We start from the raw sequence: 17,642 nt of genomic DNA, 5'->3' as shown, positions 1-17,642 counted from the left end.
TCCTACACACCTGGAGGACACCAGACTGGCGAAGATAATCTGTTTTAAAGATAATCTCAGAAGAAACCCTATTTATTGTGAGTTATTCAAATGTAAGTATTGATCACTGCATGCAAATGTCAAACCTGGCCAAGTAAACAAATCTAAAGAAATGCCTGTGAACACATCCCCCATTTCCCTCCAATGCAGTGATCTCCAGCTCACAAGTGGGTTTTGGACTCCAATTGTACTCCCATGAGCCCCATTAGCATGACCAATAGTCAGGGATTATAGAAGTTGTCGTCGAAAACATGTGGAGGGTTCCAGGGTTCCTATCCCTGCTAAGTCCTGCCAATATGAGCCTTCAGTGAATATTGCCCGTACATTTTAAAATTTCGTTCTGCAATTGTGAGGGCTAGAAGCTTTGTTGTTGTTTTTAAAAAACAGAAGCTTAAGGTTCTCAGGAAACAAAATTCTGGAATAATACCCTGTTCTTCAGCATTCACTCTCAAGTTTGAAAACGGCACAACAACGCGAACAAAGTGTGGTAAGTTGAGTCTTAGAACCCACTGACATTGTCTGGGGATCTGAAATGTAATTATCGAAGCTGGGAATTTGCTTTGAATGTACTAACAGCCACAAAAGGAGCTTGAGAGGTTTGCAGCTCCTAATATTTCTTTAGGTGATGGGCTTGCCTGCCTTTAATTGCTGATATATTTCAGCGCAATTCCAATTCTCAGTCTTGGCAAAAGAAAGACATTTTCTGTCTACACAAAATAAAGGCCTCTCTTGATTCAAGTTCCTAGAAGCTCCTGCTTGGATAGCTGTTTTCTATCATTCCCCAATAACTTAGCCCACAACCATTTCTGTCAACAGTGGCTCATTAACTGCTAATTGCTGCATCCCTATCTCAAAGTCAAAGTGCCAACTTGGAGTTTGCATAATATAGCCCAGTAAAGGCAGGCAAAAACTACATGCAAACTTCCAAATAACGGCAAAAGATACTATTTTTGAGACAAAACTCAGACTAGCACAAGAAACTTACTACAAATGGCAATGTCCAGCTTGATGCGTTGTCAGGCTAGCCTTATTAAAGGATGGATAGGGTCAAGCCTTGCAGGCCACTCCCCTGCGGGCCTTCAAAAGCCCAACATGAACGCTGAAGTTCCAAGTTCTGAAAAGGGAAAAGCCCATACACCAACAAAGAGGAAGTGGTCCATTTTAACTTCCTGTTAAAGTTCCCATAATCTGCCAAAGGCATAAGCAGCCAGCATGGGTATTTTGAAGGCCTCACTCAGTGCAATCAAATGGAGTGATGTTTGCTCTAAAAAGGTTGAGGTTCTGCTACATCGGATCCAATGGACTGAACAAATCATTTTTGGCCATCATGAAATTATGTGCACAAATACCGTATCAGCGGGGAGCAACAATAGTGTTTGAAGGTTCTAGAAACAGACCCTCAGTGGTACATACCAGCAGATCCACAGTCGGTTGAGAAATCATATTTATTTATTTCATTTCTATATTGCCCCAAAGCCAAAGCTCTCTGGGCAATTTACAAAAGTTAAAACTGTAAATACAGCATAAAATATAACATGAAAGCTTAAAACCAGAATATAAAAACAGAATATAAAACCAGAATACGAAAGTACAACCAGAATAAAACTGAGCAATACACAGAAGTAAGACCTCAGAAGTAAACATAGGGTTGCAGAGGACTTCTTTCCAGTTTGCTGTTTTAGACTTTTAAAAAAAGCTTCCGAGTGACTACACTATTAAAAGTCAGTTCTATATGTATTTACTCTGTTCAATGGGGTTTACTCAAAGGTAAGCATGCATCTGATTTTAGTATGACTTGGATGTAAATGCAGTTGAAATCAATGGGATTTACTCAAGTAAGCAGATCTGTAGTTTATGAACTTGGAGATGCACAGCTTCCCATGATCAAAGGAAAGGAAAAGCGATCCTTCACACTGGTGGACTATGAGGAAAAGGGTTTAAGAGGCGAAAATTTAAAAATTCCTTAAAAAATAAGGGATGAACCAATCTGAATCAAACATGGCATGTTGAAAGCCCTCCTTAAGAGCTATCACTGTGCCAATTTTGATCTCTTTAGCTTTAAAAATTACACAGAAGTAAGCATTTTTGTTAATTTCCATTTTAAAAATTCCTTAAAATCAAGGGATGAACCGATCTGATTCAAACTTGGGGTGGCTAAAGCCTTCCTTAAGAGCTATCACCATGCTGCATTTGAGCTCTTTATCTTTAAAAATTAAGCATATTTAAGTATTTGGGTTACCTTGGAGCAAAGGAGGGGACCCAATCACCTTTACAAAAGAAATTAGTTAAAATGATTGTTAATTTGCCCACCCTTTGAAACAAGCAAAACAAATGTTTGCTCCTCCTCCCCTGTAAACCTTTCCCAAGCCAAGGGGTAGCAACAGTCTCGTCCCATGTACTCCCTCCTGCTTCCTACAAGCGGCCTCTCTTCCTTGGAGTTTGTTTAATATGATCTTAGGGGAAAGAATCATGTGTTGTTTTACTGTAACAGTTTCAGGCTGCTGTACTATTGTATTTGGCAGAAATAAAGAATTTTTTAAAAAAATAAACAACTGCAGGGGAAAGCAGAATGTAGGGGGCGGGGTGGGAGATTTCGCCAGCATAGTAACACTCCAGGTGAGAAGATACATGAGCTGAAAGAGCGCATCAACGCACAGACGTGAAAGTGCCTGGCACGCCACTCGCTAAAGAAATGGCGGAGGAGACCGTGGATGAAAACTGAATAAAAAAGGAGGTGTGATGGACTCCTTAAAATGCAGATTTAAAATAGCAGAGTTAAAAGACTAGAGGCATGTCTATATGGGTTCTTTACCCCGACCTAAATGCGCATATTTGTGTTTTAAGACACATGACCCAGCCGCCCATTTGCCACAGCACTGGTTCTTTTATCAAAAATAAAATTTCTAAATTATTTTAAAGTGCAAACTTATTTTTACTGGCATGATTCTCTATGAGCACAATCTTATGCATGTTTAGACAGAAAAAAAGTCTTACAACTCCCAGCATTCCCCAGCCAGCATGACTAAACATGCATAGGATTGTGCCCTTAATGAAGTTTTAAAGTTCAGACCTCAAGCAGACAGACAAGCTACATTATGGATTTTATGGGTCATCTCATATTTCATAACATTGAAGCTGCACAGACCTCACTAGGAAAGAAACTATCTGTGCCCTGCTTTGAAAGGTTTGTTTTGCTAATTTTGCCACAATCCATAGTATCACTTGCTTTAAAGACATTCACATTACAATTGGAAAAGATCTGAGAATGCTTCCAGGACAAAGTATGGGGGCTACATAGTGATGATGACTATGTTTGTATAGTAATAGGAGGGACTTTTCCCTGCCCACTTAGTTTTTTCTGAGCATTAGCCTTGATCCAGCATTAGTATACTCATAACACAAAGGTAATGTAGGTTTGGAGAGCCTGTTTCCTCCATTTTCCTTTTCCTAACTGCCGCTGCTTACCTTTCAAAAGTCAATGGAATGGTGGAATTGACTAGACCAGACTGCAAGTAGCCTGTGGTCCAGTCAATTTAATTTCTAAAGGACTGGTGCAGAAAAGCTCTTTAAAGAACCCAAGAGCCAGTAAAGCAAGTAATAGATCAACCTTTATCTTCCCCGTCCCCACAAAATCAACAAACAAAAACCTTTTGATAACAGTTCCAAAACTGCTCTGGACATGTCATGTATTATTCACCGTCAGTGATATCAAAAGAACTCACAAATAGGTGCATGTAACAACTGTATTCACTTCCACAGTCAGAGTGTTGATAATGCTAGCAGGAAGCCATCATGTTTAGGAGTACTTATCATAGAGATGGTAATAGGGTGGATTCCAGCATTGAGCAGGGGGTTGGACTCGATGGCCTTATAGGCCCCTTCCAACTCTGCTATTCTATGATTCTATGAATAATTACATTAAGAGTGTCCATGGCCACATAAGACACTCCTGCTGGCTTCTGGCAGAGGTTTAGAGATTCTCAGTGTGACCTTGACTAGCTCAATAGTAAATAGTTCTAAACAGTAGAGGTGCTTGGAAAAATGGATGATAATCTCAATACTAGGACCCAGGGCCATCCAAGGTGGGAGATTTAGGAAAGTACTTCTTAATACAGCGTCCGTTTAATCTGCAGAATTTGCTACCACAAGATGTAGTGATGGCCATCAACTTTGACAGCTTTAAAATTCATGGAGGATAAAGCTATCAATAGCCACTAGCCCTGATGGCTATATGCTACCTCCAGTATCAAAGGCACTATGCCTCTCAGTACCAGTTTCTGTTAATACTTGCTGGGGATGATGGGAGTTTTAGTCTAACACATCTGGAGGGCACCAGGTTGGGGAAAGCTGACTTATGTGGAGAGAATGTATGAGTGTGTATGTGGAGAGAGAGAGAGGTATTAACATTTTTATTTAAAGAGCACAGCTACTGTAGAGCCGGAAGCTGAAATGTTTAGCTTAAAATATATTTTTAAATACCCTGTTGATAGTCATATCATGATCAGCTCTCATAAAGCCTGTTTTCCACGGATAAATGTTTTTGTTTCTAATATGCATAGTCAATGACATTAGTGAGGTAATATTTATAAAGTGTTTTGAAAACACAAAAGAGCCGTGTTCCCAGAAGATTATAACATCATTGCTGGGCCTTGGAGCTAACTATACTCACTTTTTTCTTTTGGTTTTTTGGAATAGCTCCAGGTACTACATATAGCATGTAATTGATGTCGGGGTGATTTTCATCGTTTGGGGAACTTCTTGTAAAAGTGGAACAACAGAGCCTCTAGGGTTGTTCAGATCTGAAACTGCTGCTGCATGTTCTCTCAGAGAGGCTAAGACCCACACGTTTCGGTCACACACTATGGCAACAGAAGCGTGGGGAAACAGGACTGAAGGAACTTTGTAAAAATCAGATGCCTAGCACTCAATGGAAGATGCTCCCGGTGGAAGACGTGTCATTACCAATGGAAAGGATGGCACATATTTGTGACTCCCAATTTTGTCTTGCTGAATTCAGGCACAAAGTGGAACCCAGTAATATAGACAAGATTCCTCTGAGAATATCAGCTGACATAGAGTAAATAGGGATTCGTGCAGGCCAGGAGATGCTCAGTGGATTGTAATACATGTGATATGTGCATTTGCATTTTCAGATCCTGAATCTTAGGCTCATGACATATAAGCCCCCGGGGGTTGTATCCAGTAGTGGTTTTGCATTACCCTGAAAGTACTTCTGCTTTTGGTAGGCGGAGTACCTGATCTTCACCGAACTCCCTTACCAGTTACATAAATGGGTTGAGTCCTGCCTTCCTTTCACTTGAAAGACTAACTGGGTTGGATCCAGACCTGTTTTGCAAATGGAAGGAATCCTTCCATTCCTGGAAGTGAGTCAGATCCAGGGGAGGCTCCTGCAGACAGAAGACAGGGGGAGGCAATTTTGGCGATTCCCTCCTGCATTGCTCAGTGCCTCCAACCCTCTGGAACAGCTTTTCGGGGGCAGAGGGAACCGGTTTTTGTGAACCGCCCAGAGAGCTTCGGCTATTGGGCGGTATAGAAACAAAATAAAATGAAATGAAATAAATAAATAAATAAATAAATAAAATAATAAATAAGAGGGAGCTGCAGGGGAAAGGGGAGTTGTCCACAAAGCCCTTCCCCCCCACCCTACCCCATCTGTGGGCACACCCAGTTTGCAGAGTTCCACTCCATGCAATTCTGGATCTAGCCCACTATTTAATAGGATGTTCTCAGGAATCCTGGTACGTGCACTCAATAATTTTAAACTGTGCCTTTTTATTTAATTTGTATATTTATCAGATTTATATCCTGCTTTCCCCCTGTTTCAGTCTTTAACTATGACCAATCTATGACATATGGGTAAAGGCCAATTAAATTGTTCTGCTGATGAAACTACCTCCATCAGCAGAATCAAGAATAAGGTAATTAATCCTCCTCTCCCCCACACACCCCATGGGCCCACAAAAACTGCTCTGGAGGGTTGGGGTTTTATTTACTTAATATGTTTGTTTTATTTATTTATATTTTATTATTATAAATCTAAGAACTCTAGGTGTTTTTTATAATAGCTTCTGAAACTCCACAAGTAGCACTAATACCATTGTAGGACCTTAATACTGCATCAGTTTTCAAGATCATGTCTACTAGCTTCCAAGCCATTTACATATGCTGGGCACCGATATGTTGTAATGGAAGATAGATAACCTGCTGATACCGCTATACTCCAGTTTTTAATTGCACTTGCCTGTCTGGACATCGTGCATTTGCTCAGATGTTTCCCCTGATTAATCAATACCAACTCTTACAAAACCTTGCAACTTCTGCTACTAGCAGTATAGCACAGTGCTTCGCAAACTCTGAGTCACAATTGAGTCCCGCAATGTTCTTGTGTGGGTCATACAATGAGGGGCTTTCCTACCAACTCCACATCTCAAGGGGCTTTTTGTCTTTCTCCAGGCTAACGGCACACCATGACAGTTGTACGGCCCCTTTAAGACAACCTTGCAAATAAATGCACAAACACAGAAGTCTGCAAAATTTCAACTAGCCAGAGGAAGAACAGAGAGCTCCATCCCACTTCTAGCAGACCTATGCAGATTCTATGCGGATGTTTCACTACTCCAGCAGCCGGCTTGGTTTCTGTGCTGGGTGCAGACAGAGCCCTCCTTCTCTCCTTTTCCAGCCTATTCACTCACCTGCATGCAATTCTTTATTGCCAATGGCGAGTGCTTAAATGCAAGGCTGCTCAAAGTCATGCTTAAGTTCTATTCAAATCTACACTGCCTATATATTCCTATAGTAACATAAAAAATGAAATATAAAACACAAACTTGCATTTGGGATGGCAGCACACAGGGAGGTTATGTATAACCTCCCACCAATTCCAATAAAAATGTCTCCCACGTTTTAATTAGCAATACATAAAAACTCCCATTGGTGCAAATTAGAGCTTTTTGCTATTGGGCAATGTAAGAGTGTTTCTTTATCACACTAGCAATAAAACTACTTTAAATTAGTAATAGCACTCAGAGGCTGGAGTTGTGGGGAAGAGTTTGGGTCAGAACGAAATGACTCTGGGCCAACTGCAAAAGAATCTTTGCCCTTTATTATTCTTGCTCACAGGGGATAAACGTCAGTCTTAGCTTCTTTCACCCACCCAATGACTTTGTCCTTTTAAACATGGCTTACTTATAAACATAAAATACTTTGGCTGTCGTTTCTTCTCATTACAAATTAGCCAAACCTGTGTAATGCTAAATTTATGGAACAAAAGAAGGATGACGGGAACCATAAATTCCTTGACAGAGACCCTTTCCACACTAGAGTACTTTACCGCTGCCACAGTAAGGATTTCTTAAATTATGTATTAGTAGTTAAATACCTCCATCTAGATTTATCCGTCAGCCGGAAGCAGAATTAAAATAATTGTGCCACACAACACTTTATTTTTCCATAACAATCCTGCCATGCCTGTCCATATTTACTCAGTGGTAATTTCTAGGAGGAGTGCAGTTTTCAAGTCACAATCTCCCTGTTTCCGGACATTTCAAGTGGCTCCTACTTCAGAAGTTATTGAAACTTCCCTCTGCTTGTCGGCAGGATTTCCACCATCTGGGATATTTTGCAGTGAGCTCCCAGACGCACAGGGATGGGAGGCCTGGCTCGGCCTGAGGCAGCTTCCTATGTTTCTGTGCCGGAGGTGTTGAATCTCTCTCAGCCTGAGGGCTGAAGGGACAGGGCCAAAATACCAAAAAAAAAATAAAAAAAAATGCCAGCATCTTTTAGCTTAAAGCCTTACTGCCTGTATCTAAGGCCACAGCTAGATGAGGGGGATTGGAGGGAGGCTAACTTGCAATTTTATGATCGTGAGATCGTCACCCTGGTTTAGATGCGGCACGCAACATTGCGGCCACCATTTTTTTCTTTTAAAGAACACAGAGCGTGCACAGAAGGTAAGTGGGTTTTTTAAAAAATACTTTTCCCCGCTCACCCCACCCCACCCCACCCCACCCCAGATGGGCACAGAGCTCATGAGGAGCTCTGTGCCCCATGCGTGGCTGCTCGCAAGGAGCCAGGACAAACCGCAACGCCCAGCCACACGTTCCATGGTCTCGGGATCAGCCCGGGACCACAGAAAAAGTGGGCTAGAAGGGTAGGGCAAAATCCCAGGGAAATGGAGGGATCCTCCCTCCCTGCCCTCGGGATCCCCTGTGCGTCATCTGGATGCACAGGGATAATCCCCAGGCGATCCCCGGGATAAGCCCTTGTCTAGCTATGGCCTTAACCTCAGGAGAGGCTTCAACCTTTCAGAATCGAGGGGGAAAGTGCAAAAAGTTTGGAAACCACCAATGCTTGGTGGGGTTGGGAAAGGGTGGAGGGGACGTGGCCTGTCTTGGGACCCCAGACAGGCTGGATTTGGCCCCTGGGTTCTGCACCCCTGTCCTGTTCCCTCTTAAATAACTCCACCCGTTCTCCCTCTTGCTGCTCTTTATGCCTGGAACAACCATACAGAGTACCTTTGTGGTGTCACCTCTCTCTTGTCCTTGGAACCCTAGTTCAAACCCGCTTGTTCCATGAAGCAGGAACAGAGGAAGCTGCCTTATACTGACTCATACTATTGGCCCATCTAGCTCAGTATTGTCAACGCTGACTGGCAGCAGCTCTCCAGGGATTCACACAGGATCCTTTCCCGGCTCTACCTGAAGATGCCAGGGATTGAGGCTGCAACATGCTGCATACAAAGCAGGTGCTCCACCAAGGAGCGACAACCTTGGCTTAACTCAGGGGTGGGGAACCTATATCCTCCCTCCAGAAGTTGGACTAGAACTCCCATCAACCCCACTCACCCAAAATAAAGCCAGTGTATGCCGGTTTACATTTGCTCACATAAATCCTTGGTAACCTTTGTTTCTCCCTTGCCTACCCCCGTCTTATATTCTCCCCATCTTACATTCTACGCGCGCGCACACACACACACACACATACACACACTTTTAAATGTAGCTTGTCTTCTCTTCAAGTTAGACCTGTTTTTTGCCTAAGTCGTTCTTGAAAGTTCCTTGTACATTAATGGAGATATATATATATAAGCGTGTATTTTAATGAAACAGATAAAGGGTTAGATCCACAGTTGCCCATCTGCAAATGGAAGGGCTCCTTCTGTTTGCAGGAGGGACCTAGGGTTTATTTATGACATTTCTATACCTCCCAATAACCAAAGCTCTTTGGACGGATCCAGCAGTGGATGTTCCTGACAGAGAGGAATGGGGGCTGGAGCAGGGAAGGTGATATTTGTTCATTCCCCCTTCCACCTGCAGCCCAGCGTCACACACACACACACACACACACACCGTTCCGGAGTGTCCCCTACATTTCCAAAGGCATTTTTCATGAGGAGTCCCAAAGCAGTTGCAGGGGAAGGACGGATCTTCAAAATCAGCTCCCTGCTTTCCTCCAGCAGGAGCATCCTGTGAGCAGAGTTTTGCTTCTGGGAACTCTAGATCCAAGCCTATATATGTATCCTATGTGCCTTCATGAGGAGATGGGATATACATTTAAGTACATTTATAAATAATCTCATGATGCACAAAGTTGGGGGGAAACAGACACTCAGTTTGTTACTCAAATGCTACTGGGCATGTTTAGTAGTGCAATACATCTTGCATTAAAAAGAACCTTTTGCATAGAATCTACGCAAGTACTTCTGAAACCTGATAATTGTATAGAATAAAATGGACACAGCTAGCAACCAGGGCCATTACCAACTTCCCAACAATAGCTGGCAATAACTACAATGCTCTCACATCCAAAAGCTCCAACACCTGACCTCTAAGCCCATCTTTGCTGAACTGGAAAAAAACTTCTCAAGGAAAAGCTTCAGGAGGGGATGGTGGGAGTTGTAGTCCAAATCATCTGAAGGACGACAGAGTGGGAAAAGCTGCTTCCGGTCATGCCAACAGCGATCTCAAAAAAGCATTTTGGAATTGAATTTACACATTCTCTCAGCAAAACGGGAGCAAAAGAAACCACTTCAGGTCCTGGCCCAGCTTCAGTTTAACTCTTGCTGTTCCCTAAAAGAGGCAGCAGAGGCCCCTGCTCAACTTAGCATCACACTCCATTAAAAATACGTGGCATCAAAACTAAAGTGCTCCATGGACCACATATACTCCTACCTACAGCTGGCTCAAGCTACGATACCACCGCAGTGAACAAATAGAAATGAATATATACTCTTCTCTCTCACACACCTGGCTTTGATTGCCACGTTCTTAGCCTACAGATTTAGCCAAAAAAGCAAACCTGTTTGGATTTCTTCAATCCTAGGTGCCCATGATGCTGAACTCTGCCTTTACATCCTTTCTGAGCTCTCCCCTCAACTCTTGGACCCTCTGCCAGGCTTTGAAACTCCCTCCAAGGCTATCCCTGATCTTCTGGCTTTTCCAGCATGAACCCTATTTTCTCTTCCACGCTCCCACCCCAATCCCAGAGCGTTTCCTTTGCAACTGCAGTTCCTCACAAGCAAATTCTGCAGCTTACCTCTTGGACCATTTGGCTGACGGCCTCCCAAAGGGTCTTTTCCAAAGCACTCCATACAGCTGCACTTTGGTGCTGATATCCAAGGCGTCCGAATCGGCCGGTTCCATGGACGGAGAAGGAGAGACAGAGTTGGATTTAGAAGTGAACATTGTCAAGCGAGAGGGAGAGAGCGAGGGAGAGGGATTTTTTTAATCTAATTCTCTGCCTCCGCAGCTCAGGGAATCTGATTAAATGCAATGAACCAGAAGGACGTAAGCACTCACTCTGCAGAGGGAGAGGGAGGCAGAGGCCAGGCTTTGAATCAATAACTGGACTGCTCAGTCAATATTTGCCTGCCTGATGCAGAGATGATGAGAGCTTCCTCATTCCACACACGGAAGAGAGAGAGAGAGAGAACATTCCAAACCAGACCAGACTGAAGACTGTCTCGTTCACAGCACGGGAACGAGCACGTAAATCGTAGAGCAGGCCAAACTCAACGTCTCAGTGCTGGGAGTTGCAGGAGTTTTTTTTTCTTCTAAACATGCATAGGATTACACCTTAAAAGACTTTTTCACAGAGCATTCAGGGGTGCAGTACCCCAGGTCCAGGGGCCAAATCCAGCCCTCTGGGTTCCCCCAGGTAGCCCTACCCCTTTCCCCAGGCCACGCCCCCTTTCTCCCAACCACTGATTGCTTGGCAGCTTCCCCCACTCTGCACTAAAAGGTCGAAATGTATTTCCTAAGGCATAGCTGCTGGCACTAAGCTTTCAGCTAAAAGATGCTGGTCTTTTGCCTTGGGCCCAGTTCACCCCTGGAGACTTTCTCTGAAATGGAATTTGGCCCTCAGGCCGAAAGATGCTCAAGACCTCTGCACTCTCGGCACTCGATGGAAGCCATGGTGGCCACCCAGGGGATCTTCCACATAGACGGCTCTTAGGGCTACCAATCCGAAAGCATTGTGCAGCTACTCTGTCTTTTCTTCCTTAATGACTTCTTTTGCATTAAGAAAAAAAAGTGGTGGGAAAACAGGGGTGGGGGTTACAAGTAGAGGTTGATGTGGTACATTTTGGTGAATGAGGCAGGGTGATGGCAAGATAAAAGCCTTGTCTGAAAGCCTCCTGCATAGTTCACAACAGTGCCCCTACATGAGTGTGCCTAGTATGAGTCTGAGAGGTGGGCAGGTGGATGTGTAGCAATTCCACATTTAAAAGCAGGAGGATGCTATTGTATTCACATCCTATTGGAGCTTGTGGTCAGCCACTGTATGAACAAAATGATTGACTAGATAGGCCTTTTGTCTGATCCAGCAAGGCAATTCTTGTGTTCCTTCTAGTCAGAAACAAACATTGTACTTTTTAAACATGAACATCCAAGTGAAACAGCTCAGAGAGATGGAGCTTTTCTACACAAAGCATTTGTTGTGCACTTGTCATTCTCTATGGGTTCTTTTATTATTATTATTTATTTATATAGCACCATCAGTGTACATGGTGCTGTACAGAGTAAAACAGTAAATAGCAAGACCCTGCCGCATAGGCTTACAATCTAATAAAATCATAGTAAAACAATAAGGAGGGGAAGAGAATGCAAACAGGCACAGGGTAGGGTAAGCAGGCACAGGGTAGGGTAAGCAGGCACAGGGTAGGGTAAAACTAACAGTAGAAAGTCCGAGTAACATCAAGTTTTAAAAGCTTTAAAAGCTTTAAAAGTTTTAAAAGCTTTAGGGAAAAGATGGTGACAGGACCCTCTAGTTTCGCTCCTGTTTGTAAGCAGCGCTTTCAGTGAATTTCTTTTAGAGCAGGGGGAAAGCAGAGTATTATTTCTGATAGCAAAAGAAAACATGACTTCCTCTTGTGTATTTGTGCTATTCTGGTAATCTACTGATCACAAGTCCCATAAACAAAACCATTCTTACATAAACAATGTTTTCCATTACTGACAAGTGTTACATTTTGTTCCTGATAAACACCCCAAGGGCAAATGAAAAGTCCCGAGTATGCTCTGACCCTTCCAAAATGCCCTAATCAGGGATCTTCGTGTCTGGGTAATATACAGTTGACCTTAGGAATACAATTATTATTATTATTATTATTATTATTATTATTATTATTATTTATTTATATAGCACCATCAATGTACATGGTGCTGTACAGATTATACACAGTAAATAGCAAGACCCTGCCGCATAGGCTTACAATCTAATAAAGTTGCAGTAAACAATAAGGAGGGAAAGAGAATGCAAACAGGCACAGGGAAGTGTAAACAGGCACCGGGTAGGGTGAAGCTAACAGTATAGAGTCAGAACAAACTCAATATTTAAAAGCTATAGGGAAAAGAAAAGTTTTTAGCTGAGTTTTAAAAGCTGTGATTGAGTTGGTAGTTCTCAAGTGTTCTGGAAGAGCGTTCCAGGCGTAAGGAGCAGCAGAAGAAAAAGGATGAAACCGAGTAAGGGAAGTGGAGGTCCTTGGGCAGGCGAGAAGCATGGCATCAGAGGAGCGGAGAGCACGAGCGGGGCAATAGTGTGAGATGAGAGAGGAGAGATAGGCAGGAGCTAGGCCGTGAAAAGCTTTGAAGGTCAACAGGAGAAGTTTATATTGGATTCTGGAGTGAATTGGGAGCCAATGAAGAGATTTCAGAAGTGGAGTGACATGGTCAGAGCGGCGGGCCAAGAAGATGATCTTGGCGGCAGAGTGGTGGACAGAGACCAGCGGACTGATGTGAGACGAAGGAAGGCCAGAGAGAAGAAGGTTGCAGTAGTCCAACCGAGAGATAACCAGTGCGTGAACAAGCGTCTTGGCAGAAGAGACAGACAAAAATGATCGAATCCTGGCAATATTATACAGGAAGAAACGACAGGATTTAGCTACTGCCTCGATATGAGGAATAAAGGAGAGCGAGGAATCAAATATAAAGCCAAGACTACGAGCTTCCTTGACCGGAGAGAGCGTGACATCGTTGACAGTAAGAGAGAATGAGAGGTGAGGAGAAGGTTTTCAAATATGAATTTCAGGAGAAAGTAACAAGTGCTGGGAGGGGCTAGGAGTCAGTGTGGGCGCAAGTCTGGGACAACCTTGGGGGTTGCCAGTTGTTTGCACCTTGGGGCCTGGTGCAAGTGTGATGTCCATCAGAAACAGCATTGCTCAAAAACCCAATCTCTGAGCCACTGTGATACAGTTTGCACAAGCCAAAGTTCAAAAAGCCACATTCTGAGCAGGGGCAGTGCATTATGCACCACAGAAGGACCATCACAGGTATTAATATATAGTACTAATTCCTACCTTTTGGAACAGAATATCCATTATTATTATCTTTAAAAATAATAAAGGAAAGTTATAAATGAAAAGCAATCCAGCTGACCTTTACAGCTTAATTTTATTATTTATATAATTCTTTTAGTGTTTACAGTAGTTGAAGAGCTAAGTGCTTGGTAACGTTACCTCAGAGTAGAGTGTGTTCTGCTGATCTTTACCTAGCGCAAATGACACCAAAGTGGAAAGTGACAAAGGAAGATACTTTAATGCTCATTGAAAGAAGATCAATGAGTGTTAACAACCTGTAGAACCTTGAAAGAAAGGTTATGAACATTTGCCTTTTGCCACTGTAGCTCACTCCGGAGAGTACATTGAAAAAAACACAGCCACTGAACTCAGCTTAACGCCTACTTCAGCTCAGCTTGGCACCTGCCTCAGCTCTGCGCCCCAGGCCAGCTCACCCATCCCTAAGGCCGACCCCGGTGTGACCTAGAGATTATGTAGCAAAGAAGCAGGAAAGGAAACACTCCTCATGTAGTGCTTGGATCTCAATTCTGTGACCAAAACAAAAGTAGATGTAGTGGATTAACGGCCTCATGTAGAAAACTCCATGGAGGGAGACACAGAGTGCCTCACAGAAAGTGGGCATGAATCATAGAATCATAGAATAGCAGAGCTGGAAGGGGCCTACAAGGCCATCGAGTCCAACCCCCTGCTCAATGCAGGAATCCACCCTAAAGCATCCCCGACAGATGCTTGTCCAGCTACTTCTTGAAGGCCTCTAGTGTGGGAGAGCCCACAACCTCCCTAGGTAACTGATTCCATTGTCGCACTGCTCTAACAGTCAGGAAGTTTTTCCTGATGTCCAGCTGGAATCTGGCTTCCTTTAACTTGAGTCCATTATTCCATGTCCTGCACTCTGGGAGGATCGAGAAGAGATCCTGGCCCTCCTCTGGGTGACAACCTTTTAAGTATTTGAAGAGTGCTATCATGTCTCCCCTCAATCTTCTCTTCTCCAGGCTAAACATGCCCAGTTCTTTCAGTCTCTCTTCACAGGGCTTTGTTTCCAGACCCCTGATCATCCTGGTTGCCCTCCTCTGAACACGCTCCGGTTTGTCTGCGTCCTTCTTGAATTGTGGAGCCCAGAACTGGACGCAATACTCTAGATGAGGCCTAACCAGGGCCGAATAGAGAGGAATCCCAGTTTCCTTCTTTCTTTTCTTTTCTTTTATCAGAATGGAAATCCTTGGACAGGGCTCACATGATTGTGGCTTTGCTATGAAATTTATTGTGTGACCTTCAGGTTAAGAGAGAAACCTGTTCCGCAAGTTCACACAGAGCTGTTGTGAAGACACAAGGACAAGGGAATATCAAATATGCTATATGCAGAACAGCACTACAGAAAAGTGGAAGTATGCACTCCAGCCATGATCTAGAGGTGGATTTGACCATCATAGGTTTGAGCAAGCTTTACTCCTGCAGAGCCAACTCCCCAAATGAAGGCAGCAGTTTGTAGTGTAGCCATATAAGCACATGGATAACTGTATGAACTGAATAGATGAAAACCACTAGTTCTCACTTTTAACAATGCTAAGAAATTGTGAAACGCTCACAGTTTATAGAGTCAGACAAATTATAGCCTCGTCTTCATGTCCATTTTTGCTCTTACTGGAACCATGTATCCCTGTCCAGTTACAGTGTTCCTTTGTCAGGATGAGAACCAGCTCTATTGTTCTCTGCCTTTATTCAACTCGGAATATGATTTCAGACATGGTTTGACATAAAAGACTTCAGAAATCCAAGGGCTGGTTACAAGTGTATATATAACGATTTCTCTACACTTAATTTGTCACAGTCAGAGAGAGCTGAAAAAGGAGGATTTTTCAGGTTTTTTTGAGGTTTGCTTGCATGTGTGCATTTTGTTTTTGGATTTGCTAAATCTAAAACTGTTTTGTACAAGTGTACTGCATAATCAGGGTTCTAAACACACTGCTTAAAAGATAGATTAAATATAAAACCAAAAAAAAAAGGCTTCCGCTACAAAGGATATAGCAAATCTATTTTAAGATGAGATTGGTTCAGGTGCCTGAGAAGTTACTACCTACGTCAAAACTGCACCCCTTTAAAAAGAGGGGAAAAGATCGAAGAGTAGCACTAAGGTTACTTGTGTGGATAGAACATAGTGGGATGTACATACAGAAAATGCATAATATCTCCCGATAGCATGGAAAGGCAGTTACAGTTTACAGCAGAAGAACAATGATTAGTGCTATTAACAGTCCGCCTAGAAGCATTGCCGTTGCTTGGCTACCATTATTAACTGCCACGTACTGACAATCATTGTTTGAGGCCACATTAATGCTCCATTCTCACAAGCCTTGCTGTTCTGAGCACAAACTCTTTTTCAAATTCTCCTCTGGTTTTGCCATCAGGCTCAGGGAGAGTCAGCGTTCCCCCCCCCCTCCACATAAGATCATAAGGTCAGTTTTTCTTTCCCTGACACCTACACCTTCTCACCAGCTAAGAGCCTCAGGCCAATCATAAAGCTGGGTCCAGGTGAGAACTGGGGAAAGTAAGTGGGCAAAGACATGTAGTCTCACTTCCTCTCCTCTAATCATCAGGTTGGAAGAAGGAGCAGCCAGTGGGTCCTCCGGGGCACTTCGCTGTGACATATTATAGGCATGGCATGTAATGTTCATTCATCTTGTGCAGGGTTTGCATGGGGAGATGGTGAGGAAAGCATCCAGGATTAGCTTTGCACATAGTGCAAAAGTGGGGAAGTGCACACAGTCTTGAGATACCCATTCTGTGGTGGATAAAATGGTCTGAAAATTTTCACTCTAGATGTTTCTTTTTAGTTCCTCAAATGTCCACCACTCCACACCATGAGTGGCATATTTATTAATCAAAATTAATCCCCAGAACTTCAGGACTTTGATGTGGGGGAGAGCAAGATACCCCCCTCCCCAGCCATTACCTGGACAGGCAACACCACTGATGCTTGCTTAGCTCACAGGACTATTACATTTTAAGAGTGAACAGAAGAGGATTAGGAAGCAGCTAAGCAGTCATAAAAGTGAAAACCCTACATAAAGCCTGCCTGCCTGCCAAGCTTGTTAGCAAGCTATCAGGTTAATGGGAACCCTTAGGTTATAACTGGAAATCCTGACTCATGCCTTCCAGCAGTACCAATGCTATGACTGTTTCTATTAATGTGGCACCTCCTTACCTACAGACTGAAAATCACATGGTTACATGGCAGAGAGAAATTGATCACTGTGACAAGTACATACATTTAGGACCATTCCAAATGAAGGATACCATTGAAGAGAGCACACTGAGAACCAGTGTCTAGTGGTTAGAGTGCTGGACTGGGGAGATCCGGATTCTAGCTCACCGGGTGACTTTAAGCCAGTCACAGACTCTCAGCCTAACCTACCTCACAGGGTTGTTGTGAGGATAAAATGGAGAGAACCATGTAAGCCACCTTGGGTTCCTTGCAAGAGGGGAAAATGTAATAAATGTAATAAAATAGCTTATGTTCAATAAAGCTTACAGGCCACTCTTTCCATGTGATCCATTATGCTCTCCAAGGTACATTCCAGTTAAGTAAACATAGCAAAACCCTGCCAAACACAAGAACCTGAATAATTATTTCTTTGAAACTTCTATGCAGACCTGCAGAGATAATTGCTTGCATGTGCCTACAGAGAGTTGCTCAGTGAAGGAGTAAATGTGCATGGGACCCCAAAGTACAAGTAGTCTCAGCTTGCTTAAGTCTGTAACGCAGCATGGATCTTCTTGTATTCTAGAGTTT

At 43.2% G+C, this 17,642-nt stretch overlaps 1 protein-coding gene across 1 annotated transcript in view; it reads right to left on the bottom strand.

Moving 5' to 3' along the window:
- Nucleotides 1–10,780, bottom strand: part of PLEKHD1 (pleckstrin homology and coiled-coil domain containing D1) — a 36,495-nt gene extending 25,715 nt beyond the window's left edge. The window contains exon 1 of the mRNA XM_063117586.1: nt 10,594–10,780. Within this exon, the coding sequence (XP_062973656.1) occupies nt 10,594–10,742 (149 nt within the window). The 5' untranslated portion in view covers nt 10,743–10,780. The remainder of the gene's footprint in view (nt 1–10,593) is intronic.
- Nucleotides 10,781–17,642: the final 6,862 nt, after the last annotated feature.

The sequence above is a fragment of the Elgaria multicarinata genome, chromosome 2 (assembly GCF_023053635.1).
Source record: "Elgaria multicarinata webbii isolate HBS135686 ecotype San Diego chromosome 2, rElgMul1.1.pri, whole genome shotgun sequence".
Classification (NCBI taxonomy): Eukaryota; Metazoa; Chordata; class Lepidosauria; order Squamata; family Anguidae; genus Elgaria; species Elgaria multicarinata.
Note: the sequence above shows the minus strand (reverse complement) of the source record. Positions and strands in the feature narration are given on the sequence as shown.